The sequence below is a fragment of the Pinus tabuliformis genome, chromosome X (genome assembly GCF_031772625.1).
Source record: "Pinus tabuliformis cultivar Carrire ecotype Pingquan chromosome X, CPIR1, whole genome shotgun sequence".
NCBI lineage: Eukaryota > Viridiplantae > Streptophyta > Pinopsida > Pinales > Pinaceae > Pinus > Pinus tabuliformis.
In genome coordinates this window covers 1,343,327,437-1,343,353,603 of record NC_142308.1, presented here as the reverse complement: position 1 = coordinate 1,343,353,603, position 26,167 = coordinate 1,343,327,437, and the positions used below count along the sequence as shown (strand labels likewise).

The window sequence follows — 26,167 nt, the reverse complement described above, 5'->3', positions numbered from 1 at the left end:
TAAGGTATATCATTTCTTTTATGATTGTAATAAAGACAGAGTAAGATATATCATTTCATTTGATGAGAATGAATGTAATTTTTATGTACAAAATCAAACCGCCACTAAGCGAATCGTTAAACGTAGTGCCACGTATCACGAAGTGAGGCGTGTTCTTAAGTTCGCGCCATTTTCCGTTCCAAATTGCCCAAGAAGTCTCTATTTTCTGTTGGAACAGTTCTTTCGCTCCGAACGCACTCAGGGAGTCCATCGCAGAGTAATGCAAACAACAGCGATGGAGCAAATGACAGAATACGAACGCAAAAGGTTAGAAAATGTCCAGCGCAACCTACAGATGTTAGCGGCTCTTCGCGTACACAGTACAGCTGAGCGCCTTCGTTTCGCCACAAAAAAACCCAAGTAAGTCCCATTCCCCATCCCCAAATGCCTCCTAAGCTTGTGCGGCCAAAATAATTAAACGACTATTGCTGTTTGGAAGGTCGGAGACTAAGGCTTCTAAGGCTTCCAAGCGTGAAGGAGAACCGGAACCCTCTGTACTTCGAAGGTCCCTCCGTACCAGAGGTCTCTTCCCTCAGAGAATCGTGGATTTGGGCAGTGATGGCCCACCTGCTACACCCCGTGAGGGTTTGACTCCGCCAAGCTCTTCTTCTCCGAAACCTCCCACATCGTCGAGGAAGGGACCTCTACGTTTAGCTGAAACTTATGCACCCTACGGGGAAGAGGATTCTTATGATCATTATTTCAACCGGCTCAGAGAGCTCAGGGACCACGAGCCTTTAACGGATTTGATATGCGCTAAGCAAGACAGGGAATCGGAAGGCCGAGGTCTTGTTGGGCCAAAATTTAGTCCGGAAGAACTAAAGTTAGAGGCCAAAGACATAGCCAAGGTTGCTCCAACTAAAGTACTCAGTGCCCATATCTTGCCTTGCAGGGAGAGGGTTATTGTTGTGAGTGGAGACACGGAAGGCTATTTGAGTCTGTGGGATGCTGATTGTGAGGAGGAAGGAAAAGGATTTCACATGTATCAGCCTCATTCAGCTCGGTTATCAGGAATTGCGACCGCGCCTTTTTCTGTAGAGAAGGTTCAATTCTTACCATGGTGTTTTATTAAATTTTTAGTCTCTGGTTGTTCTTTATTTGTTGCTTGCAATTTTTTTGAAATTTTAATTTAACAAAATGCAGTTTGTATTCTATCCACGGGCAGATCACAAGAGCAAGAACAAAACAACTATTTTGAAATTGTAATTTAAGTGCATTTTGAATACGGCTCAAGAACAATTCTCAAGACCAGAATGGAAATCTGGTGAACAACTCAACATTTTCTTAACCTCATTATGAACCAAACAATGTTTCGTTACCTAGAATTAGCTAGTATTCATGTTTTAGATGTGCCACAATCGTCATGGGATGCTGTGGCTTGGTAAAAGTGGTTCCTACGGGCTGCAAGATGTTGCTTAAAAGTTAATACTACTCTTTTAAGGCAGAATCATAGTTGTTATGTGTCTGTATTGATATAAATATGGATATAAAACTGCGCAAGATTTGCTTAATAGTGCCATTTTAAGGCAGAACCATAGTTACCATATGTCCGTATTGATATAGATATGGATATAAAACGGTTCTATATGAAATAGAAAACGAAAAAAATAATTGGAAGAAGCTAAATATTGTTGAAATATCAAAGTTCCATAGTATATATCCAAATGTGGCCGAGATATGGTTATAATACATCAAAAGTAAGCCGAGTTACAACTGAAGGACGCCTAAAATAACAATCGAGATATGGCTGAAATACGCCCAAAGTAGAGGCATATGTACGGCTGAAATATGCCCAATTTGTGGTCCTTATACGCACGTCCAAAGTAATGGCCGAGATACGACTGAAATGCACTTGATCTAAGACGTTGTCCACAGAAGCCACAATTTTCTGGCTGGAATCTGGCTATTTTTTTTGAAAAAATTTAATTGTAGAATTGTTTAAATCATTTTTTTTTTCCTTTATTTTATAGGGCAGAAATGAATTCTGCAACATCAAGAACCCAAATCCCTGGGACACCCAAAAAATGAATTCTGCATCATCAAAAACAAGTACACATAAAAAATGAATTCTGCATCATCAAGAACCCCTGGACACCCAAAATCCTGAATTCTGACGGCTATCATTCAGATTATTTTCAAAAATTTCTGCTAAATTTTCTAAAAATAATTTCTGCTAGATTTTCTAAAAATAATGCCAGAATTTCTAATATTTTCCGAGCAAAATTGAAATTGTAACATGTTTAGACTACGCGTTTAAACTAATTGCAGAGATATGGCTGCAATGTACCCAACATAATTCTCAAGATACGGTTATCATAGTTTGACCTTTTATTGGTCTATATGGCTGAATATGGCTCTATCTGTATGCACAGTCTGTATATCTGATGCGCTTCTGTGTTAAGAGGGATGTATATCTGTATAAAGAAGGCTATAAATGGTAACTACGGGCAGAAGTGGACACACGACAAAAGTCTGCCGTACATCTGTGAATATGGTAACTACGGCACTTGGAAAGATGTTGGATAAATCATTTTTATGATGTCGATTGACATGAATATTCTTCCTTCTTTACTTGGGCTATTAATATTATTTCTTCCCGGATCAGTAATTTGAATTTCTGGTGCATCATGAATAATGGTTTGAACACCACAGAATATATAGATGGTTAAGGCCAGTAACTCCCGCTACAACTAGTTTTGTATTATTCTTTGGGAAATTATCTGAACTCCTTTTGTGTTACTTATTCACATGCAATTGATAAATGCCAATGTTTTTGCATGTGCAGGTTCTCTCTTGTAGCTATGATGGGTTTATTCGTTGTATGGATATTGAGAAAGAAGTATTTGATATGCTATACACGAACAATCTGCGTCTTTCAGCTATCTGTTTTACACCACATGGTTATCAATCCGCTTATTTTGCTGAGGCACACGGTGAAATGAAGGTGCTTGATTTGAGGATCGGGGGTGTTTCAAACTCATATGATTTGCATGAAAAGAGGATAAATTCTATAGATTTTCATCCTTATAATCCACATTTAGTGTCTACAAGCTCAACTGATTGTACGGCAAGCATATGGGATTTGAGAAATATGGGAAAGAATCAAATCAAAAGCATTGCTACTGTGCGATATGATACGGCAGTGCTTTCTGCGTACTTCTCTCCTAGTGGAAACTACCTTGCAACAAGGTATATAGTTGGCAGTCTTTTAGCTCTTAGTGTGCTAAAAAAATCCATTTTTTGTTAATTATTATTATTATTTTTTCCCAGCAGTCATTGTAGGCTATTTTATTATAATAAACTAAGTTGAAAACCATATCACCCACTACATAAAATCATCATCGTCATGAGTACTGAATTCTAATACAAACTTGTGGAATGTAATTCTGTTAGAAACTCTGTTGTTGTTTAACAGTGGCTAACACTGGATTTAATCTATGGAATCCTTACATTTGAGGCGGACGATGAGTCGTAGGTAAAACAGTTTGAAACGTTGACTAAGCCATGGACCAAATTGCAGATAATGTGAAAAGCATAAATGCTAATGCTTCATTTTTATGATTGGAATCATTTTTGGGCCCAACCCTTCGTTTGGAGTCTGGACCTTGTCTAATTGAAACGATGTTGGGTTCATGTGCAACAGCTATGATGGCAATGTGGGATTATTGAATGGACTCGACTCATGGAATACAACATTGATATATCATTCGAACCCCTCAAGTACAAGGGTATCTCTTTTCAGGCATGGTTCCCATCCTTCACCATACCATGTTTACAAGTTTTCGAAGTTTTATTTTCTTTTCCGGTTGGTACAAGTAGGTTTTATTTCGAGTGATACCTTTTGCATTTTTCTTGTCTTTTGAACTGGCTCATTCTAGGTTACGACAGTTCTTTAATTTTTAATCTTTCAAAACTAAGGCATGTTAAGTTTTATTAACTATAGCCTATATAAGTATACGTGTGTATGCTTTTGTTGATATTCTTTAGTTAGTTTGTAGTCTTCTATTAGGCTGGTCAGCCTTGACTAAATATATGCTATGTAACCATGTATATTTCTGTGCATGTATGTATATGCCTTTGTTTTGTGAATTGAAACCTGTTCTACCTATCTACCATTGTTTTTATCCATCTGACTAGCCACATGTGTATTTATTTAATTTTAAAAATGTCTTGTTTAATACCTATCCCTAGTTAGCCTGACGAGCCCTACCGCATGATATGTTCATGAATAAAAGTTCAGTTTAAGCATTACTGTATAGAGGAAGAGTTGTACATATTTACAGACTCCGTTGGCATAAATTGACAGCACTCTGTTTCACAGCTGGCAAATATATTAATGTATTTTGTTTGAACCTCCATTCTAAAATGCATTATAAAGTACAATGTTGATAAGCTAGCCCTCGTCAATATATCTATGATTGTATGTATTCTATTTGTTATTTGCCGTTATATATTCATTGTGCCGACTCCCTAATGTTAGAGATTACGAGCTCATGCTTGCTCAAATCCATATTGATTGGATAAATAAATTCTTGATTTTTTTTTTTTTTTTTTTTTTTTCTCAAGGTAGGAGCAGATCTTTTTTATTCAATTAAAAAGAGAAATAGTGTACAATCAGCAACCTCGGCGGTGGGGCTCACCAAAAGGACAGGCCCACCCCAATCCACGGTCGCAAGACGACAAAATGAACCCAGGGACGTGGCCCACCAAAACAAACCAGCAGTCCAAAACTGACCGTTGGATCCTAAGCTAAAGATCTAGCGGATGAAAAACATATCAGGTGGTCAACAAGCTCTCATTTTAACCAACACATCGGACCCGATGCACCCTGTAAACCATAATTTATAATCATATCGGGTCCATTTTTGGCATAACCAACGATCACTTTTATCGCCCGAAATCCACCATTTGCGTGCGATTCCCATGAGGTCATGCAAATAGCTCGAAACATAACCGTTGTATCGGTCCCACCAACATGCACGTTCAATCTTGGCCGTTGAATGCCCTCGCTTGATCCAATGGTTCGGGATCATATCGCGCAGACTAAAAGCACCGATAGTTAGCGCGCGATGAGGGCGGTATTTCCTCCCCACCCAAAGCCACGTGTCGCGTGGTGAGTGGAATCGCTCCCGATTGTGAAAAACGCTTCCGGCCTAAAGAGCTTGCGATAAACCGGAAACCACCCCGAGGGTAGTAAAGCGATCACTGGAAAACAAACAAGGGTTTTGTGCCTGCCGAGAAAATCTGGATTCTGGCGCAAGGGCCAAAGGAAGATGAAGATCCCTCCTTCCGGCCATCCCTCTGAGACTGCTGGTTTGCTGTTACCTGGGTTAAGGAGATCGACATAGACCTGCATTCTAAAAAGGACCTCACATATGTCATAACATTTCATAATGAATCCAGATCGACGAGACCCCTTTTGTGTGGCTCTGATTCGGAAATTCTGTCTCTTGAGTTTTCTTGATACTGTTGTCGAACCATGATGGCCCTGGATGAGCATCCCTCCTTCAACTTGTCATCCGTAATCTCCTCCCATCAGCAGCACAAGTCGATATGCTCGTTTCGTACTCTCTCATTTGCAAGCCAGTCCGCAACTTTGTTGGCTTCCCTGCGAACATGCACCAACCTAAGAGCTCTCAGCCTTCGTAGGTGCACTTGGATTCTTTGGTAGACTTGCAGAAGCCGCCACTGTTCTGAGATTTTCTTAGGAGTAGCGCCAACATTTATCCTCTTCACTGAGTTGATGACTAATTCCGAGTCAGCTTCAATGATGACATTGTGAATGTTGTGCTTGAGCAATATTTCCAGACATGATTACATTGCCATGAGCTTAGCCATATTATTGGTTGTTTTTCCTAGATAACTGTGGAAGATGATTTGTACGTTTCCTTCTTCATCTCTCAAGACCCCTCCATAACCAGCTTCTCCTGGATTCCCTTTTGAAGCCCCGTCTATGTTGAATTTTAAAAAGCCATGAGAAGGGGGTTGCCAAGAAGACTTGTCTGTTGAGGTCTTCTTGTTAATCTGCATAGAACCCTGAGGGGGATGAACCTTGAGCTCTAACTTCTCCAAAATTCTGGCCTCTCTTTGACTGATGGGTTTGCCAGTAGCTGCACCTCCCAGGATATGAACAATCTCTTTAAGTTGTTTAAGGATTAGCTTAAGGATGCTGCTCACCGGACTCGTTTTCTCCTTGAAAATCCTGTTGTTGCGCTCCTTCCAGACATTCTAGATTATGAATCCTGGGGTCAGCATCCAGGTGGAGTTAATGATCTCATTGTCCGAAATTTTTTTCCGCCAATTCTTCAATGTAGTAGTGATATCATTAACATTTCTGTCTGTCTGCTCAAAGACTTCTCCAACCCAATTCCAAAGTATTGTGGTAAAAGTGCATCTATTCAGTAGATGTTTTGTAGTTTCTTCTTGTTGTCTGCATAAATGACATCTTGAGGGTCCAACAAAGCCTCTTTTTCTTAGGTTATCCCATGTCAGAATCTTGCCTTGTTGAACCAGCCACTTGAACAGTTTTAATTTCATCCAATGAGGATTTTCCCAGATTTCTTTCCACGTCTTATCAGTGTTTGGAAGGTTTAGCGCTGCATCTTTTCTTTTGGCTTCCTTAATGTTGAAGAGACCTGTTTTGTTCTTTCTGCATCTTAGTTGATCGTTCAAGTTTGAGTTCAAGATTTGTCTCTTGTCTAAAAGACCTTGAAGGGCTGTAGCTTGAGTATGCAACATGCCCATTCCATTGTAATCTGGAAGTTTCCAAGTTCTCCATTTCTTATCATTCCTTGCTTGGTCCCAATAGTCACTTACCCACCTTAGTCCTTTGTTTATGATATCGGTGTGAATGTCTACTAATTCTTCACTTCAGAGATTGTGCTCTTGCTGCCAATTGTCCTCCCAGAACCAAGCCAGGTTCCCATTTATGATCTCCTAGAAACTATGGTTTTGGACTAGAGCCCCGTTCTCCCATGCCCTATTCCAAATTGCAAAACCTTATACTTGTATTGTCATTCTGATTAGATTTTCCTCCTGCCATTCGCTAGCATATTTGTGCTTCTAGAGTTTTGTCCAAGGGGCTTGTATTTCTTTCAGCCATCTCCACCAGATTTTGGCGCCAAGAACTCTATTTAGAATTCCCGGGTCATGAAGACCCAAGCCACCATGGGACTTAGGTTTGCATACTCTGTCCCATGCCACAAGGGCCCATATCTTCTTTTCTTCACCTTTCCCCCAGAGAAAGTCTCTCTGAATGTTTCTTATATTGGTCATTACATCGGCTGGTGCTTGAATGGCAGATAGCATATAGATAGAGATACTTTGGAGGACAACCTTAGTGAGAACTAGTCTCCCTGCTAGATTTAGTGCTCTGTTTGTCCATTTGTTGATCTTAGCTTTTAGCTTGTTAAGAACAGGCTCCCAGATATCCTTGTGGAGCGGTTTGTCAGTGAGAGGAACTCCTAGGTACTTCACAGGCAATGACTCCCTTTGAAAGCCCCAAAATTCTGGAAAGATTTCTTTGAATTGAAATATCTGTATTGAAAAAGAAGATCTTTGATTTAGTGAGACTAACCTCAGTGCCTGTTGCCCTAGCAAACTCACTCAGAATCTGTTTGAATGCTTTGGCTTCCTTAATAGTGGGTGTGCCTTGAAGCATAGTGTCGTCCACAAATTGTTGATGTGTCATCGTGTCCCCACCATGAGTGAGTCTCAAACCCTGAATTCTCCCTTCCTCCTTAGCAGCTCTGATAGCTCTTTCTAACCCTTCCATTATTAGAATGAAGAGGAAAGGAGAAAGAGGATCTCCTTGCCTGAGACCTCTAGAAGGCTTGAAGGTTTTGGAAGGAGCGCCATTGAGAAGAATTGAACAACTGGCTGTGGTAACTAGCGCCATAACCCATTTAATCCAATTGTGATCAAAGCCATATGCTTTTAAAATTGCTCTTATGTACGACCAACTAAGTTTGTCATAGGACTTTGCTATGTCCCGTTGCATTATCATTCCTGCCTGTTTGTTGGTAATGAGTGAATGAACCGTTTCATGTGCTTGAATTATATTATCTAGAATTTGTCTTCCTTCCACATAGCCCATTTGTTCCTCTGATACTAGGGTTGGGAGGAGAGGTTTGAGACGGTTGGCAATGACTTTGGATATAATTATGTAGATCACGTTGCATAATGCTATAGGTCGAAATCTGTCTGGAGAGGTGGCCTTCTCCTGTTTGGGGATTAAGGCTATGAAAGATTCATTGAGCGCCTTTAAGACTTTCTTAAATCTTCGAGAGTCTTCCACTACCTCTAGGATGTCCTGTTTCACTATCCTCCAACAAGCTTTGAAAAAGTCCACATTAAAGCCATTTGGGCCTGGTGCTTTTCCATTTTGCATCTCTTTCACGGCTTCCTCAATTTCTTCCTCTGTTACTAGTCTATTGAGATTGAAATTATCTTCTCTGGTAACCAATTTAGGGATGTACTGAGTGAATTTTTCCGTAAACTGGTATCTATCTTCCGAGGTTTCCTCAGCAATTTTCTGAAAATGCTGGAGTAGAACCTTCTCCATCTCTTCATGAGTGTTTCTCTCTATACCATGCTGATCTGTAAGTTTCACAATTCTATTGTTGTTTCGGTGAGCTATGGTGGATCTGTGAAAGAATTTGGTGTTTCTCTCCCCTTCTTTAATCCATTGTACTCTGGATTTCTGTCTCCAGAGTATTTCCTCTTGAAGGCATCTGTTGTCCCACTCCTGCTGGAGTGACTCTGCCATCTCTTTCCTTTCATCTGTGTAGCCTTTTGTGATAAGAATCTGGTTTATTTCCTTTAGTTTCTTTTCCACCTCTCCTTTAGCTTTGAAGATGTTACCAAATTCCTTTTTGTTCCACTCTTTGAGTCTGCCTTTAATGTGTTTGAGCCTGCAGTGAAGCAGGAACATCTTTGTACCTTGAAGGTGAAGCTCTTCCTTCCACCATTGTTCAATATTTGTGAGGAAATCTGAATGTGTGAGCCAAGCATTCTCAAACCTGAAGGGGGTGTTCCTTGGTTTGCCAAAAAGGGAAGCTTCCAATTGGATAGGCCAGTGATCTGAACCTCCAAAAGGTAGTATGAGTGCAGTAATGTTGCTTCCCCTGAGAAGAAGTTCCTCTGAAACCATAAATCTGTCCAATTTTGAGGCCACTTGGGTAGGGCCCCCTCTTTTGTTATTCCAAGTGAAGATTCCATTGCTTGTTTCCATATCAACCAATTTCATATTGGTGATGAAGTTCTGGAAGGCAATTGAGTCTCTCCCAAGTATTCTAGTTCCTCCTTTCTTCTCCATGAGTGATTTTGTTATGTTAAAATCACCTCCAAGAATCCATGGTAGAGTTGGGTATCTCTTTTTCATATCCTCCAGTGTTGTGAGGAGTCGAAGTTTGTCCTCCATTGGTTGTGGACCATAGACATTGGTGATCATGTAACATTGCCTGTCACCCACTGGTTGGAAAATCAGAGAAAGGTGATGTCTGGATGCCTCCGCATCAATCACACCAAATTTCTGTGGATCCCAGAGAGTGAGAATACCACCAACAGATTTATTTGCCTTAACTTCAAGGTATTCATATCTATTTACCCATTTGCTATGTTTTTCGCGGATCCTCTCCACTGAGCATTTTGTTTCCTGTATGAATACTATGTCAGGTTTTTCCTCTCTAATCCTTTTACCGAGATTCCTCTGTTTTCTTCTGCTCCCTAGTCCTCTAATGTTCTAGGTTGTGATTTTCATTGAGGTGGGATTATAAAGGAGTAACTAGAAAGGTCTTTCATCCTTCCTAAATCAATCATGAGCTTGCCACACTCCAGTAGTAATTCTTTCTGTCTTTTTCTTCCCCTCCTCTTGCTTGGATTCTTTGTTAGTTTTCCTGTTATTAATCCTATTGAGGAAGTCCCTTTGTTTTCCTAGTTGTCATGTCCTCTTTTGACTCCTGCAGCTGTTTGATGTGCCTTGTTAAGGAATATCTGTTGGACTTTGTCCACGTCCTCCTGAGGGATGGAGTTTATTCCTAGGTTGCCTCCCTGTTCTAGAAACTTTTCCAGCTCTAGGTTCTTCGTTTCCAGGATCTCTTGTAAATCTTGATCCTCTGTACCACTTTCATTTTGAGTCATTGCCTGGTCTTTTTCTACTTCCATGGTACTCAAAGGGTCCGTCGTGTGTTCATTTTGTTCCCGAGTGTACTCCATACTGGTCTCTTTTTCTTTCCCCTTTGTTGTCTGATTCTCTGTACTCTCTTTATCCCCTCCCTCAGCTTCTTTTTCTCCTAAGATCTCAAAACTGTTGTAACTTTTTGTTTTATCATTCACACTAGGGTTCTTTTGTGTCTTTCTTCCTCCTCCTTTTCCTTTTCCTCCTACTTTGGTGAAACCTGTCTAGTCTTTTCCTTTGTTGGTATTTAGGTTTTCCTTCCTTCGATTGAGAGGACAGTCTCTGGATAGATGCCCATGCTCATGACATTTGTGACATCTGAACGGGATATGTTCATAGTCAACTGCTTGAACCCATTCCTCATCATAGACTTCTAGAATGACCTCATCTGGAGGGGCTCCTGATAGGTCCATCTCCACACATATACGAGCATAGGATGTATATTTTCCTCTTAGAGTTGCCTCTGAAATTTTTAAGAAATGACCTTAAGTTATTGCCTTTAGCTTTTAAAGACTCTGGCATCCAGTAATCTAAAGGTAAGGAGTATAGTCGAATCCATACTAGTACCGAAGTGGAAGTTTCTCGTTTTGGCACAAAGTTCATCGTCCATGGCCTCATATAGAGTCCAACAGCTACACAGAAGTATGGCCCTCCTTCAAAGATTCTGTCCCTGTCTTCCATGTTCGTAAACACCACAGTGAAAAAACCTTTGGATCCGAGATGTATATTTAACTCCCCCTTTGGTTTCCAATTGTATTTTATTCTGGTGTACAACGCTTTCTCTGATGGCCAGATTCCCATAAATTTACATATGACGGCATGGTTAGCCATGTGATCCCTGTGCGCTTGCAGAGCTGGATTGTTCAAAATAACCCGAGGTTTAGTTATGGTCTTGGGTTTACAGGGCCCCATCTTAGCTCTGTTCTTTGACCCTTGACCTCTATCTTCCTCTTTTTCCTACCCACAGTCTTCTTTGTGGGCCCCTTGATCTGCATTGGTTTTGCTGCTTTCTGCCTTATAAGTTTCTGTGTCTTTTGTCTTGACCTCCAAGGGCTGTGGAGGTTTGTTCTTTTTCCCTCCTCTTCCTCTATTTGCTACCATATAACTGTAGGAGGGAGTGGAGCTCCCTCCTCCCTGTGTCTCCATGGATGCTTGGTACTCTCTGCCACTTGTTTCGTTAAACCCTAGAACCAGAGCTGCCGTCCAATTTCTTAACCTCAATAAACTCTTGATTTCACTGTTTGAGGCTTTAGGACCTTTCCAGAAGCAATTTAAAAAAAATGAGAAATTGCAATTAAAATGCATTTAAATTTCTTAATGATAATATATGTGAATCTAGTAGAAGAAATTACGCTTCCAAGTTAAGGGCAGATGGCTCCAACAAATGCTTAGTCAAACAATGCATAGTATATGAAACCATGGTTGATGTGATATATTGGTTCAATACTATTAAAATTTGAAAGTATTACCTTATTTGGGTTTACCTGTATTAGGTTTTTTTTATTTTGATTGTTTTTCATTTCTGGTCTTTGAAATTACTCTAGGCACAATTGCTATTATTACATGGACTCTAGAGTTCTAGAGACCTACTTTGATCACTTGTAGACATTACTATAATTTAATTTAATTTTATTCTTTTTGCAGACAACAATCTGACCCCACCTCCATACACTTAAGCGATCAATGGGGGTGCTGGTGCTAGGCCAGCTCTAGGGAATAATGGGGGATAAGACTTTTATAAAAGAAACATTCATAAAAGGATTTTTTTTTTAGCATTCTTCAATTTAAATAGTAAGGTGGCTGGTAACAATTCCAATGGACTCAATGAGATTTGACATGTGTGGACTTAGCACAAGAGCATTTACCAATGGGGCCAACGCTTGGTGTTACCATTTCATTTCATTTGCTAATCTTTTTATTATTATTTTTTCTTAATTCTAACCAACATCTTCATCTTTCACCGGCAAGCAAGGTCTTTCTTATACACGAGTTACATGGCCTTCAACATGTTGACAAGTAGATTATTCGTGAAACCTGATAAACCCTTGAATTCCACAATTCATTATGATGTTTAATAGGAGAAAGGCTGATCTATTGACTAATTTCTTGATCTTTCACTGACGTGCAAGTTATTTTTCATTCATAAGTTAGATAGTCTTTGTTTAAGTAGACCTTTTTACAAAAGCATTCTAGACCCTATAATTCTTCAATTTATGGCAATTGTTAGTCACGTCTAATTCAAAATACATGAGCTTCTTTATATGGTAGTAAGAACACACCGTTTGCCTTATTCTACGTGACTTCCTCAGTTAATATGTTGCCTTGATGGTCGATTTCTGTGAAGAAGTCACCATTATCGCTTTCTGCCATTTTGGCTAAACTTTCGGCATCCGAAATCTATACAAATATGTAATATATAACAAAATCTTGTTCAGGACAGCCAAGGACTGCCCCACGTGCAATCTGAAAGTTAAAAAAAAAAAAAAACCTTTGTTATATTGCATTTTTATCTCTAGATGGAGATACATGCAGAGTGCATATTTCATAAAAGGTTTGTTCGAATCAATTGTATCCGGTTTTCTAGCAGCATCAGTACTTCATATGCTTTTCAAAACTGTTACTACGTCTGTTGTTATAGTGCAATTTTATCTGAGGATGGAGACACATGCAGAGTGCATAGTTCATAAAAAGTTTGTTGGAATCAAGTGTGTCCCGTTTTCCAGCAGCCAACAAGTGTTTCATGTGCGTTTCAAAACTTTTACTACGACCGTTGTTTGGCCTAAGTTGTAACTTTGGGATGTTCATTTTGTAGGGATGTGCGAAAGTATGTGCAAGCCGTTTATTGTACTGATAGATTTACCAACTTGCTATATACCGTAGTGTTATTACTTTTGTTATGTTTTAAACTTTGCTGGTTTCTTTTGCAGAAGAAAAAGGAGATGGGATTCAAGAGCAATATGGGGATGGGATGATAAATATATTTTCGTAGGTAATATGGAAAAGGCTCTCGATGCAATTTGTACATCGACAAAGATTACAACAACTTTACACAACCCATTCATGACAGCAATTCCTACCAGATTATCTAAGCATCCTTTCTCCCCTGGCATATTAGCTGGGGCCAGCGGAAGTGGTCAGGTGTGTGTATGGCGAAAACATTGAAGTACCTCAATATCGCTCTCGCGCTCGTATTGGTGTATAACCTATTTAGCGACCAAATATCATATAATGATGCAATGGGCATTTTTTTTGCAACGGGAAAAAGAACTATGTGTCGATGTTGGAGTTCATAGATAACATGCAATTTATTTCAACTTCCTTTTGAAATGTGTATTGAAGTATTTAAACTTCGTTTACATATATGCACAAATGGAACTGCAGTGATATAAAAGGGTTAATGTCTCTCTCATTTCCATTTTGTAACACCCTTTATAATTATAATGGTGTTATTGGTTGTGATTATCTAAATAATGAATTAATCACTATGCATTAGAATGTATTATTATGGAAAAATTTTCTTTATTCACAAGTGCTTTTAAGTATAATTTTTTCATGGTTTAGTTTTTATTTTGATTAGCTATATTTCAACTCTGTTTTTTTTTAAACTTATTTAATTGAAGAATAAATTTAGCGGTTAATCCGAAAGCACTTTAGTAAATGCAAACAATGAATTAATGAAATACTTCTAACACTGCCAAATTTAACAGTCTAGCCTTGTAGATGTCGTGTATTAGTCCAGTCTTGCAGGACAATAATTGGATAAGTTTTCTTGGAAAACTTTGCTTTGGCTAGACAATCCCCTAGGGTGTTGCCCTTTGTTTTACGTGAGAGGGGGTTACCACTTGAATCTTCTTGATCATCTTTGTCGCTTTCACCAATCTTGACATAAGGCATTAATTTCTTGATACCTTAGTTGAGTTAGAGTTGTTGATAATTTTTTCTATAGCTCCTTTAAGGAGTTCATAGTCACCTTCAACCACTAAATTCATGATTCTCTTCTGTTTGGCAATTTGCAAACCATGGAGGAGCCTTTTTGGCTCCACCCCATTGTGTGTTATGGCCTAATCATTCTACGAACATTGGGACTATTTTTTCATGAGTCTTTGAATATGCCTCTTGCTTGAGATAAAGTTGGATTACCCTTCGATGCCCCATTGAAGTTTTTGCGTTATATGGAATATTGATGTGGGGGACCATTGAGCATGGCATTGGATCTATTAGGCGGAGTTTGGTTTAAGCATGAGATTGCAACCTCTTTTCAATTGCCAACTTTGACAGTCTAATTGCTTGAATCTCATTGCTCTTTGTCGTAGAGTTTTGAAATTTCATACAATTTTCAAGTAGATGGTTGTAGGATTCACCTTCCTGTTCACATATTACACAAATGGATGGCCTCGAAAATCTTCTTCACATTAACTTATCTCAGGTTAGTGTTTTTTCACTTGTTAGTAGCCAAAGAAATGTGGAGATTTTAGGTTATAGCTTAAAGTTTCAAACCCTTGTCCATATTTCCTCGTAGTCTAAGATTTCCCAATGTGGGAGCATTTTTTATGTTGTAGTTTCCATCTCTTTTCCATCCCCATTACAATTTATTTGCCTCAATGTTGTATTGGATAATCCTTCAATTGAGCTTGTTAGGCATTTCCTTGTAGTTGTTGGTTGTATTGGATAATCCTTCAATTGAGCTTGTTAGGCGTTTCCTTGTAGTTGTTGGGTTCCCATATTAAAGGCCATGTTTTGCATTGTTTTCATTCCATGGTTCCTTGTTTTATTGGATGGCCCTATTTCCAATAGTGTTGTACCTTAATCCAATCAATAATTGTGAGAGCTTGCATAATAGGGATGATGGTTTCTTCACACCTTGAAATTGGTATTGGTTGGCCATTCCTCACATCCCAAAAATAACGATTATACACAATCCTTTGGTTTTGCCATGCTTTGTTCCATATTATTGAATCTAGGCACTCCTTATCCATTCACACTAAAGAAATGTTTAAGATTTCTATGGCATATTTGGCTCTTCAAACTTCAACACAAAGTTCTCCTTTTCCTTGAAGCCATCTTCCTAATGTTTTCATTGCTAAAGCTTTTCCCATAAGGGGTCCTTGAGATTTAAATTGACCATGGCCTTTGGTTGGCATACCTTCTCCTATGAAGCTAATGCCCATTTATTTTCATTTTGAGGGGAAAGTCCTTTGGAGATTTCTTATTTTTTTATAAGACGTTATGAGGGGTAGTTAGCACCAAAGCAAATATGAAGGCATAAAACGAAGCTCCAATTTGATGAGGAGGATTCTACTAGGGAGTTTTAGTCCCAAAAATCCAATTGGACGCTTTGTCTTTTAATTTCCCTAGTAGTTCGTCCCATGAGATATTTTTGAAGGTCTACTCTAGCAATAAAGCCCCCAAATATTTAGTGGGAAGAGAAGCCCATTGGAAATCAAGGATTTTGGAAAATATTTCTTTGAATGGAGGGGGGGTATTGAAAAAAAAATTGTGACTTGGCTTCATTGATTAGAGTTGTTGAGGATTCCATTAAGAGATGCAGGGCTTTCTTGAAGGCTTGAGCCTCCAAATAGTAGGCTAGCCAAAGAGAGTGTCATCCAGAAATTGTGGGTGTGTTAAAGGTAGGAGGTTTAAGAAAAGGGAAGACCTTTGATCTAATTATCCTCAATTTCTTTTTGAGAAATCTCCTCAAGTCCTTGACAATGATACTAAAGAGGAAAGGGGACAGGGCTTCACCTTGTCCTATGCCCTTGGAGGGATTGAAGGTTTTAGAAGGGGTTCTATTGATAATAATAGAGATATAAAAACCAAAGGTCAATAGCACACTTTTGAGGAAAGGCCAATTTAGGTGGTCATAGGCTTTGAACATATCAAGTTCAATCAACTTCTTGAGCTTCTTGAGGGTTGTTAGGGATTAAATGGATTCATGAGCTAGAATAATGCCATCTAGTATTTGATGGCCCTCAACAAACCCTTATTTTCTGGCGAGATGATATTGTTCAAAATTTGCATTAATTTGCTAGCAATAATCCTTGTAATGATTTTATATATAACATTGCATAGAGAGATAGATTGAACTTACCTGTAGTGTTTGCTATGTGTTCATTCAGGATGAGTACCAAGAAGGTTGAATTGAAAGTTTGGAGTATATTCTTTGTCTGTTTGGATTCCTTCATTGCCTCTGATGTTTTCCTCGATCGTTAGCCACAATGTCTAAAAGAAGTTGATAGTGAAACCATATGGGATTGGGGATTTTCTTGTTGGCATTTCCTCGGTCACTTATTTGACCCCTAGAAAAGTTACTGGCCTTGTTCAGTTGAGGTCTTGTTTTGGAGTGACCATTTTGGGTATGGCCTTTAGGGTGCACTGGGTCGTCAAGGTTCAATCTAAATGTCATTTTCCCATTAGTTGACCAAAATGGTTCATCAATTTCCTCTCTATATCTTCATGTTTTTCTACCTTCTCTCCTTGTGTTGTTTTGGGATGATATTTTGTTTGAATTGCGCCTCTGTAGCAAGGATTTGTGGAAAGTGGTGTTCTTGTCTCTTTCCTTAAGGCATCGAATCTTGAATTTTTGCTGCCATAGTGCTTCTTCCAAACTTCTCCTTTGATCAATTTCCTAGGGAAGTTGACCTTCTCCAACCTGTAGGTCCTCTGAGAAGCCATCCTTAACTATGGTGCTTTGGAGCGTTTCCATACTTGCTCTAATTGTCTTTTTGCCTCAAAGATGTTTTCAAAACTTTTTTCAGTTCTAGGTCTTAAGTATTTCTTTGACATGCTTGAGCTTATGTTGAACCTAATGATTTTTGGTCCCATATGAATCTTTTTGCTCTTTCTCATTGTAGCTCAATATTCAAAAGAAAGAATGTATGGTCTAAACAAAAAATTTCAAACCTAAATGCCTTTTGGTTTGGTTTTAAATCCAAAATCTCAGGATAGTAGAATCGACTATTGGTTCGAGCTTATATAGGGGAGTGTTTCCATTGATATGGCTTGACGAGATTGGAATTGAGCCTCCGTTATGAAGAATCAATCAAGTCTGACTGTGATTTGATGATCCCAACCCCTTTCGTTGTTCTATATGTACAACCCATTATTTGTCTGGATGTCTGCCAATTTTTTTTTTTTCTTTTTTTTTTTTTTTAATGCAATCCCTTGAAGGCTTCATTTTCCGCGCTCGTCTTCCTTTTACCCCCCTATTTTTCCTACAGGGACAAGATCAAGTTGAAATCCATAGCAACAATCCATGGGTTGTTTGTGTGGGCCAATCCTATTAGTGAGAGTGCATCTAGGAACATCCACTTTGGTACTAGAGATGAGGGACCATACACATGAGATGTATTTGTGTTCCTTTACGTTTATGGATGTGATAATGTTTAGCATCCAAATTTGAACTTCAAGTTTGACCTACAATGGGTTCCATAGGATTGTTAAGCCCCTTGTCGCTCCTTTTGAGCCTGTAGTTGTTAATTTTTTAGATCCATTTTGCTACTTGCTTTATGTTTGTGTATCACATTTAGTTTATTGAACCAATATATGTTGATTATTGTAGCTATGATCAGTCTTCATAATTTTCCGTAGCCCTCCAAAATGACAAATACAATTTGCATTTCATGTTAGCTTCAAATAAAGGAAATTTTGAATTTTGAATTTATATTTTTGCCTCCAAATGTAAGGTTAGCTTCAAATTGGGCCCATTGAAGGGACACACCCATTTGACCCTTTTAACATCTAAATATTGGCATTTACTCTCTCCAATTTTGACATCCAATCCAGATCATTTGAGGCTTAATTCAAATCCCAAGGAGGACAAGTTTTGAGGCATAAACTAACCAAATCGCTGAAACTATTCATAAGCCAGTTGACTAGGTTTGACATAGGTTTGATTTTGATTAATCTTGTTTCTTATTTGATTGGAAAAGATAAGATGTATTCCTTGATGAATGGACAAATTTCTATAAGAAAAGGTTGTTGGGCTTTTCCTTTGGTTTGGGGTTTTTCCAGGATAAATTTTGTCTTTATTTTGTTTGGTTGTCTCTTCATGTTCCTACTGTCTTTATTGTTTAATGTTAAATATTTTCTATGTGTAATTGCTTAATGATGAATATGACATGATCTAAATTAATGAATAAATCATTGGAAGTAATTATCAATCTGGAAAAATCAACATGGTATCAAAGCCAATTGGAAGAGCAATCATTAAGAGGTACAACCCTAATCAAGTCAAGGATGGTCATGTCAAGAAAGACAAAGATAGTTATGATGAGAATGATAGGACGTTGTTTAAGCATTATTTTGGGACTTTGATTATGCCCTAGAAGAGACCCAAAACCTCTTGTTGAACCAGGAAGATAATCTACCTAGTTTTGCCAAGTATTTTGATTGAAAGAAGGGCAAAATCTTCATGTGTTTTGGCTAAGGTTATTCATGTTTATAAAGAAGACAAAAGCCCTAGGTTCAAGGCTGAAATACATATCTTGCAGGACGAAAACCGTGAGGACTGCAACCTATTTGAGGAAGGTTGTAGGAAAAAAAGAGGTCGAGAGACCTCATGGAGTAATTAAAAGGAAGTCAAGAGGCCTAGGAAATTAGACCTGAATTGATTCAATCCAATAGTCTACTAGAAATATGAAGGAGACCTTAACATTGTTCTTGAAAACGTTGGAGAAAATTTTGAAGTTATCTTTGGAGAAGGTTGACCCTGTCTATAATATCAGTGCTATAGAAATGTGACTTTGAAGTCAATCCTTGATGGCCCCTGTTGAGACAAAAATTGACATTGGATACATTTTATGGTTTTGAGATGATTGGTGTTATCACTATGTTATGCACATTAGAGTGATCTCTAGGATGAAAGGTTTTGATGGTTATCACTATGTTATGTTGATCATGCATTCATATAATGAAGAGGTTGAGTTCCTCATCAGTTTTGGAGATCGAAATTCTCTTGTGAAGATCGAATCATTTTCAGGACCTCAATTGTTTTGAAAAGGATCTCAAAGCTAGAAACACTGAACCATTCCTCTTGCTACTATGGTTTTAAGCAAGGCCAAGATGCCATAGAAGAATAAACAAAAGTTGCTTTAATAAGGCTAACCTCAAGTTTCTATTGAGATTCATTGTCTACTCAAATCATGTAAGTCCCTTAATAAATTTACAATGAAAAAGGGGCAAGATTAAGTATAAGGTTGAATAGAGAAAAGCCTTAGCCTAAATGTGGAAGCTCTTTTGGGTCCGTTGGAGCAACTTCTATGTGTTGAAACTTGGAGAAGGTTTGTTGGAAGCATATTACAAGCCTTACAAAGGTTGTTATAATTTTGCTTGGACCAAATGAAACATTCCTTGTTTGATTGATAATATGTAGAAGCATAGGACTCCATGGTACACTCTTGTACACTCTTATTCCCTTATGGTTTTAATAAATTGACAAGAGAGTTTGTACATGACAGATTTGATGATCTCATTTGTCTTAGGGTTTGTAAACCCTAGAAGATCTTAAGAGTATTTTTTAGATCAAAGTTTTGAAAATATTGTAAGGTCACTGCCTCACACTAAATGAATGTAAATCTGTTGTTTTTAAGTCATCTTGAGAAATAATGACATCGTCACAAATTTAGTTTGGATAAAGGGTTGAACCAATTAAGTTCTATACATTTATGCTGAAACCATTTTGGATATTTCCTTTGATTGCATCGTGTTGCAAGATATGTGTTCAAAATATGAAGTGTTACTTTGAAGTTGCTAATGCCATAACTGTATAACGATTCTTGTCAAGAAGATGCTTTATACTTGTTGAGAAATCAAGGGCAACTAGATTAGGGTGATTTCTCTTACTTTGATAACTGCTTGTGATGTTCTTTTACTTAACTTGATGTACTTATAGTTAGCTTCTTCTTTTACTTGATTATTATTGTGTTCTTATCATCAAACAACTACTAAACTATGAAGATTAATGAGATAAGAGGACAAAAAATGTAGGTTGCTAGCCAGGGCCAAAACCTCTCCTCTTGAGAGGAAAACCCACAAGATTTCTTCTCTTTTTTAGAATCTTCAAATGACAAATTCCAAGACCTAAGACCCTTAACAAATACCCCTCCAAGACCAAGACCAAGTTAGCATCTCCTTTTGATGTGCTTGTCCTTCTCAAAGTTAACCCTTCAAGTTTCAACCTCTTCTTCAGATTTTCGGCCTCTACTGCAGAAACCCTAGCTGGTATGCATGACAAGATGATGGTGATTTTTTCTTCCTTTCTCCTTCCCTTGGTTTGATCTCCTTTCCTTGATAACTCAACCTTCAATCTTGGTGCTTCTTGACACTAAATTTGGCTCCTTGATGTGATTGCAATTTGCTATGTTGTAACTCAAAGATGCCCTAATTTTTCTTTGCACGTGTGGGAGATTTAACCCTAAAAAAATCCTTTAAACTTCAATTTTTCTTCCCTCCTTGCTCTCCTCTTCTTTGCTGGTTATTCTTGCCTTTTTGTGCTTCAATTGAACTTGCTTTAATGCTGCTTTGATGAGGTAAAGTTCAGCTTTGATGAGGTAAAGTTCATCCTTATGTATAGGCTTCCCATGGTAGTCAAATAGCCCTTATGAGGTTGACTTGTTTTTGTTTGTAGGTCAACTTGTTGATTGCTAGGCCAACTGTTGATTTTTGTAGCTTGGGAGGTACTCCAAGCCTTGAGGATCGAGGGTTTGGAGGAAGGAGCTCCACAAGTAGCCTTGTGGGCGTGAAACCCAATCTTGGGGTTTTGCACCCATCGATATTGGGGACAAAACCATGGAGAGATTTTGATATGTGATGGATGAGGATGATAGTGCACGACGAGACAATTCTGACGATTCCAAGTTGTAGAAATGGAGTTATGAGTTTTTGAAGTTAGAGTGTGGGTTTGCACATGTGTTGATCAAGCCGACTAGTGCTAATAAGGCCTAATGACTTTGTTCAAGCCCTAAAGGGTATACAATGGAGCCACATGAGTGAGTATAAATATAGCTCATGTGTGGAGGCATTGTGTAACATCCATTTGTGCAACAACAAGGCAACTAAAAAGCAAGGGAGCAACTCGCTCTTTGAGAAGAGCATCCTCAGATTGGCCGCAGGTTAGGAAGCACCTTAGTGAAGGAGGAAAGGCTAAGTCTGTAGCCTTTTCTTGACTGTTTGGAGGGCTAGTTTATCCTATAGCAGGGTTGAGAGGAGAAGGTGATGTGGAAGTTTGTTTTGTGTAGTTTTTGGTGTGGTTCTCTACCCCAGATCAGGCCACAACCCTAGTAGAGAGAACAAAATAGGCCGAAAGCCTTGTGTGTGACTTGGACAGAGAGCTGAAAGGTTGTTCTGTGTAAAAAAACTGGCTGCAAACCTTAGTTCCTTGCATAGGTGGTCATGAGGGCGTATTTAGGGCTAGTTTTTGCCCAGAACATCAACGTGTGGGCAGAGAAGGTTTGTGGAGAAGGGTTGCAACTGGAGAAGGGCCTGTGAGGTAGAAAAGATGGGTTGATGTGGAGCTACAACAAGCCCTAACCCGATCATAGTACTACAGTGGTGACACTTAGACCTAAGGTATGTTTAATGTTGATTTTGCCTTGTGTTGGGTCTAGTTTTGGACCAATTTGGATGGTTTGTGTATGGGACAGTTTTGTGATCATCGTGTGAGTTGTTCATCAATAATAGTGTGTGTGTCAAGAGGAGCAACAGGAGGTTGCAGAGCAGAGGCAAGTTAGTCCTCTTGAGTTTAGGTGGCTTGTAGGTGGATGGTGTCCTTACAAAGGCAGATTTGAGGAGTTTGTTAGCAGCCATGTGGAAGTGTTATAGACATTTTTGTGCCTTACAGCATTGAGCATGAAATGTCCATAATCTAAGGGATCCAAAGTCCCTAAACATGTTGTTCCTACCCCTGGAGGAACAAGGCTAACAAACCACAGCAATTCACAAAAGTTCTCCACCAGAAATTGCTCAAAAACAAGTCAATTCAGGATCATTTCAGTGGCTACACTAGCTGTTTGCGCTGAATGTCAAAGCCAACACTGGCTACCTGCGTTGAATGTCAAAGGGAACACTGGCTACCTGCGCTGAACGAGAGTGGACATGTGGCAAGTTCATTTCTCAAGGTGTCAAAACCCAGGAAGCTTCCAAAATGACACTTGCCTCAGGGAATTCGACTGGTGATGAGTAAGAGGTTCCAAATCTCCAAGTGGAAGCAAGAACCTCCAAGTGGAATCAAGAACTGACAGAGGGAGAGGACACTAGTCAGATCTCAAGCTGACTCATCCTCTCTCCAAACATCTATATATGGATCTCTCCTCTATGAGATCTAGAGGCTGGAATTTTGTTATTGCAAAGAATTGCTGTTGGTTTGAGATTGGAATCATTGGGTGCTTAATGCTTTGAAGGGGGTGAAGATAGGAATTCCATTTACTGGGAAGGAGATGCTGGATTGGAGCCCTCTGGGTTGTATATCTTCCTGAACCTTGTTATTCATCAATAAAGCTATCTTGGTTTCTCCTATACGCTGATGTATTTTTGATGTATGAATGCATTAGTGTATTTAGTTTATTTCTAATCCTAAACTAGTTATGAATGTGAATATCTGTCTTTGTGTAGTGTTCTTCTCTTGTCGCAAGTAGCTGTTCTCTTGTGATCTTGCAGGAACCCGTTGAAGTTGGACAAGCAAGAAGGCAAGTAGCTGTTCTCTTGTGATCTTGCATGAACTTGTTGAAGTTGGGCGAGTGAGAAGGCAAGTAGCTGTGAACTCCCAAAGAGAAGAGAAACCGGATCGAGGGACAAACTGAAGACACCGTTAAGTCTATTTATCTCTCTTTTTTCACATTTCATAAAGGAAGAAACCAGAATAGCTGTCCTTGTTTGTTGCTAAGGCACTGTCACACCTTAGGTGGATAGGATCGTCCTGCATAGGCATTTTTCCCCACAACAAATTGGCGACTCCACTGGGGAGATTTGTTTAGTCATTTTATTTGTGTTTCTATCATTGTTTGTTTCATAGACTTGACAGCAACAATCGAACCGCATCTGCTATTCCCAGATGCAAAGTAGACAGTTGTTGCTTTGATCCAGTCACTGGACTTGTCTATAATTTGAACAATGGGCTCACAAATGATTTGATGATCCTTGTGATAGATCTTAGTACCCCTCAAGGCATCCCTTTGATTGTACCTTGCTTGTTGCTTTTATTTGGCCTGAAACAGTGAATTAAATAGCAATCTGTGACCCAAAACCTGTGAGAAACGAGAGTTTCTCTTTCAGCGCAGACCCAGTGAAGGGATTCTGCATTTCAACGCAGGTCCCGTGAAGGCTACCTGCGCTGAATGTCAAAACCCCTGTGTTGAGGTTGCGCTGAACCAGTTTTCCCTTGTGCATCTCGGGTTCTCTGCTCTGTTTTGCCTTGTTTTGATCTCTGATTTTTGCAGCCTGTAACCAGCATAGGTACCAGTCTGATAACTCATTTTCTCTGCTTAAATTCCGCCTCCTTTTGTACAAAAAGACTGTGAGTGTTTTTATGTGTTTGTGGTGTCATTTACAGTTTTCCTTGGCATGAGTGAAATAGTCATCCTGTAGCCCTTGATTCAGATCTGTTGATTGTGATCTTAGGAGAGAGTTCATTGGCTGTTTGCAGTTGATTATACATTTACTCTTGCTTATTGGTTTGAGTTTGTCTCTTTTAAGTGTCGAAACAAGTATTCATTTCAAAAATCGTTAAGTGTTGTAATCTCTTCTACCCTCTCTGATTTCGAAAAATTAAACTTGTTTGTATCCGTCATTTAAAAGCAAATTCAAAGTTGTACAAAAAGCTTTCTGTGTAGGCATCAATACTAAGAAAGCGGAAAACAAACACCTGCATTGTGCATTTGCATCTTGATAGTTTGCATGTTGGATTTAGGAAAAGTGCATTAGAGTGTGCTGATTGCTCTTTGAGAAAAGATGGTGTCTTTCTTTTCCCTTAGTAGCTAGGATTTTCAAAGTTGAAAAGATATAAAGCTTGCTTATCATCTTTAGACTGCATTTAGGAATTGTATCATACATCTCGTGGTGAACCTTGAAAGGAAAACTTCTAAAAAGATCAACCTAAAATAAATTGAATGAACTTAACAACGCTTTGCAACATAACGCACAACATAGAGGTCTAGGCTAGAGACGTGTTCCGGCGTCGTTAAGCCTGGTGACTGTCGATCTCGTGGATGGTGGGTGATTCCTCCTGAGGGACGATAGCGCCAGTACGGATTGTGCTCCCATGTACCGTCGCGTATATATTGGGAGACCCCTATAGGCATAAAACCTTTATCCTTAGGAAGCCGTGTCGGCCGCCCTACTGATCGCAATGCACTGAACACAGCATTCAGGAAGATCGACCGCCCGTACCCTAAAAAGTATTCTGCGGTTTTGCGAAAAGTTTGGCACACCCTCTGCCTAGAACTCCAGAGCAGTTCCTTTTGGCCTTTTTCAGACTCTATAACAGAAAAAGTCTATCCGAGCATTTGTCACTTCGGGCTCGTTAAAACATCGAAGGAGACTAGAGTCATCTTTAGCTTTTTCTCGACTCTTTAAAAGTGAAAAAGCAAGTTGTGTCTAAAAGCGTCTAAAAAATTCATTTAATTCGGAAACACACTTTCCCCTTTTGTATTTTGGTTGATCGAGTAATCCGTAATCGTGGAAGAAAGTCAATTGAAACCCCGTCGTTCGCGGAGGCTTACGAGTCAACCCTCTTTGTCTCCGGAATCGAAAACAGTACGGACAAAGCGAACTCGTTTAACCGATTCGAAATCTCCTATCAAAGTTAGAACAAGTGTTCCAACGACATCTGAGATTCCGGTTACTCCAAAAATTTCTGGAAACCCTGCCTCTATAGAAGAAGTTCAACAGCCACAGAGGGACAGTAACACTGATCCTAGTCTGGGGGCAAATACTTGCCTTACTGAACCAGTCCCATCTGTGACTGGTTCAGAGAGTCTTGCTCCTCAAACAACTGTCGCGGTCGATTCAACCCCTTCTTCGGCACCAGAAATATTTTACGGACCTGACGGTCTTCCTCTTCCACCTGGTTTGATTGCGATAGAGGAAATTGTAGAGGATCCACAAGCAAGTACTCCAACTCATTTTGGAGTCGGGGTCACTCTACTTCCTTTATCAGAAGTTAGTCTACCACAAGTGGAAGTTCCTGTAATATCGCTAGGCAATCTCTTGGATAGACTCAAAATGTCTGAACGATCGTCAACATCTAGGACTGTGTCGAATGACACAGCGACAGCAGAAGTCCCTGCCGTCACTCCGACAATGTTTGCCGGCATACCATCTGTCCCGACTAGCTCGCAACCGCTAGAAGGAGTCCACCAAGGGACTATTTCGACAGTGTGGTCCGTTCCAGTTTGTTCATCCGGAATAATATCCGACAACTCTTATGTTGAGACTCGCCAGATTGATCCATTTGGAGGTCAATTTGGGCAATCCAGTCCCCAAGGACAAACAATCCCCTTGAGTTCCGGATTGCTACCGTATGGGGGGCAGTATGCCCTTTCACTACCCCCTCCGGGAGGGTATCCATACGGGAGTTCACAACAGTATTCAGGTTATACTGGAGTTACATCAAGTGGTTGGGTACCTATGCTACCTCAACAACCAAGGGTTGTATATTCTATGCAACAGTGTGTACCTATGTCGAACATCCCGACCACGCCGGCTATTGTGACAGTGTCGCAAGTTCAAACGTTGCCTGTTGTATGTCAACCTCAGATTTCTCAGGTTGTAATGCAACAGCCCCTTGACCCTGTGACACAACCACAATCGCCAACTGGTGGGACGACACAGGTCCAAACGGGTACAATTAACCCGCACCTTGGTCCAACAGTTAGTATAGCACAGCAGAACATGGCTTCACAACCATGGCTGGTGCAATACCAACAACCACAATTCCAGCAAGTGTACCAAGGTTCTGAG

At 39.5% G+C, this 26,167-nt stretch overlaps 1 protein-coding gene across 1 annotated transcript; it reads left to right on the top strand.

The window, feature by feature from the left end:
- The first annotated feature begins 202 nt into the window (after positions 1-202).
- On the top strand, positions 203-13,625 carry LOC149145039 (uncharacterized). Its single transcript, XM_089448232.1, has 5 exons — positions 203-399; positions 479-1,082; positions 2,825-3,228; positions 3,683-3,781; positions 13,144-13,625. The coding sequence occupies exons 1-5, from the start codon at positions 260-262 to the stop codon at positions 13,376-13,378; spliced, it is 1,482 nt and encodes a 493-aa protein (XP_089304358.1). The 5' UTR covers positions 203-259; the 3' UTR covers positions 13,379-13,625.
- Positions 13,626-26,167: the final 12,542 nt, after the last annotated feature.

Bases quoted from the DNA above. Each gene is read 5' to 3' on its own strand.
- LOC149145039 (XM_089448232.1), top strand. From the start codon at position 260: ATGCAAACAACAGCGATGGAGCAAATGACAGAATACGAACGCAAAAGG. The intron at 400-478 runs GTAAGTCCCATT...GCTGTTTGGAAG, and splicing joins TTCGCCACAAAAAAACCCAA to GTCGGAGACTAAGGCTTCTA. The intron at 1,083-2,824 runs GTTCAATTCTTA...TTGCATGTGCAG, and splicing joins CGCCTTTTTCTGTAGAGAAG to GTTCTCTCTTGTAGCTATGA.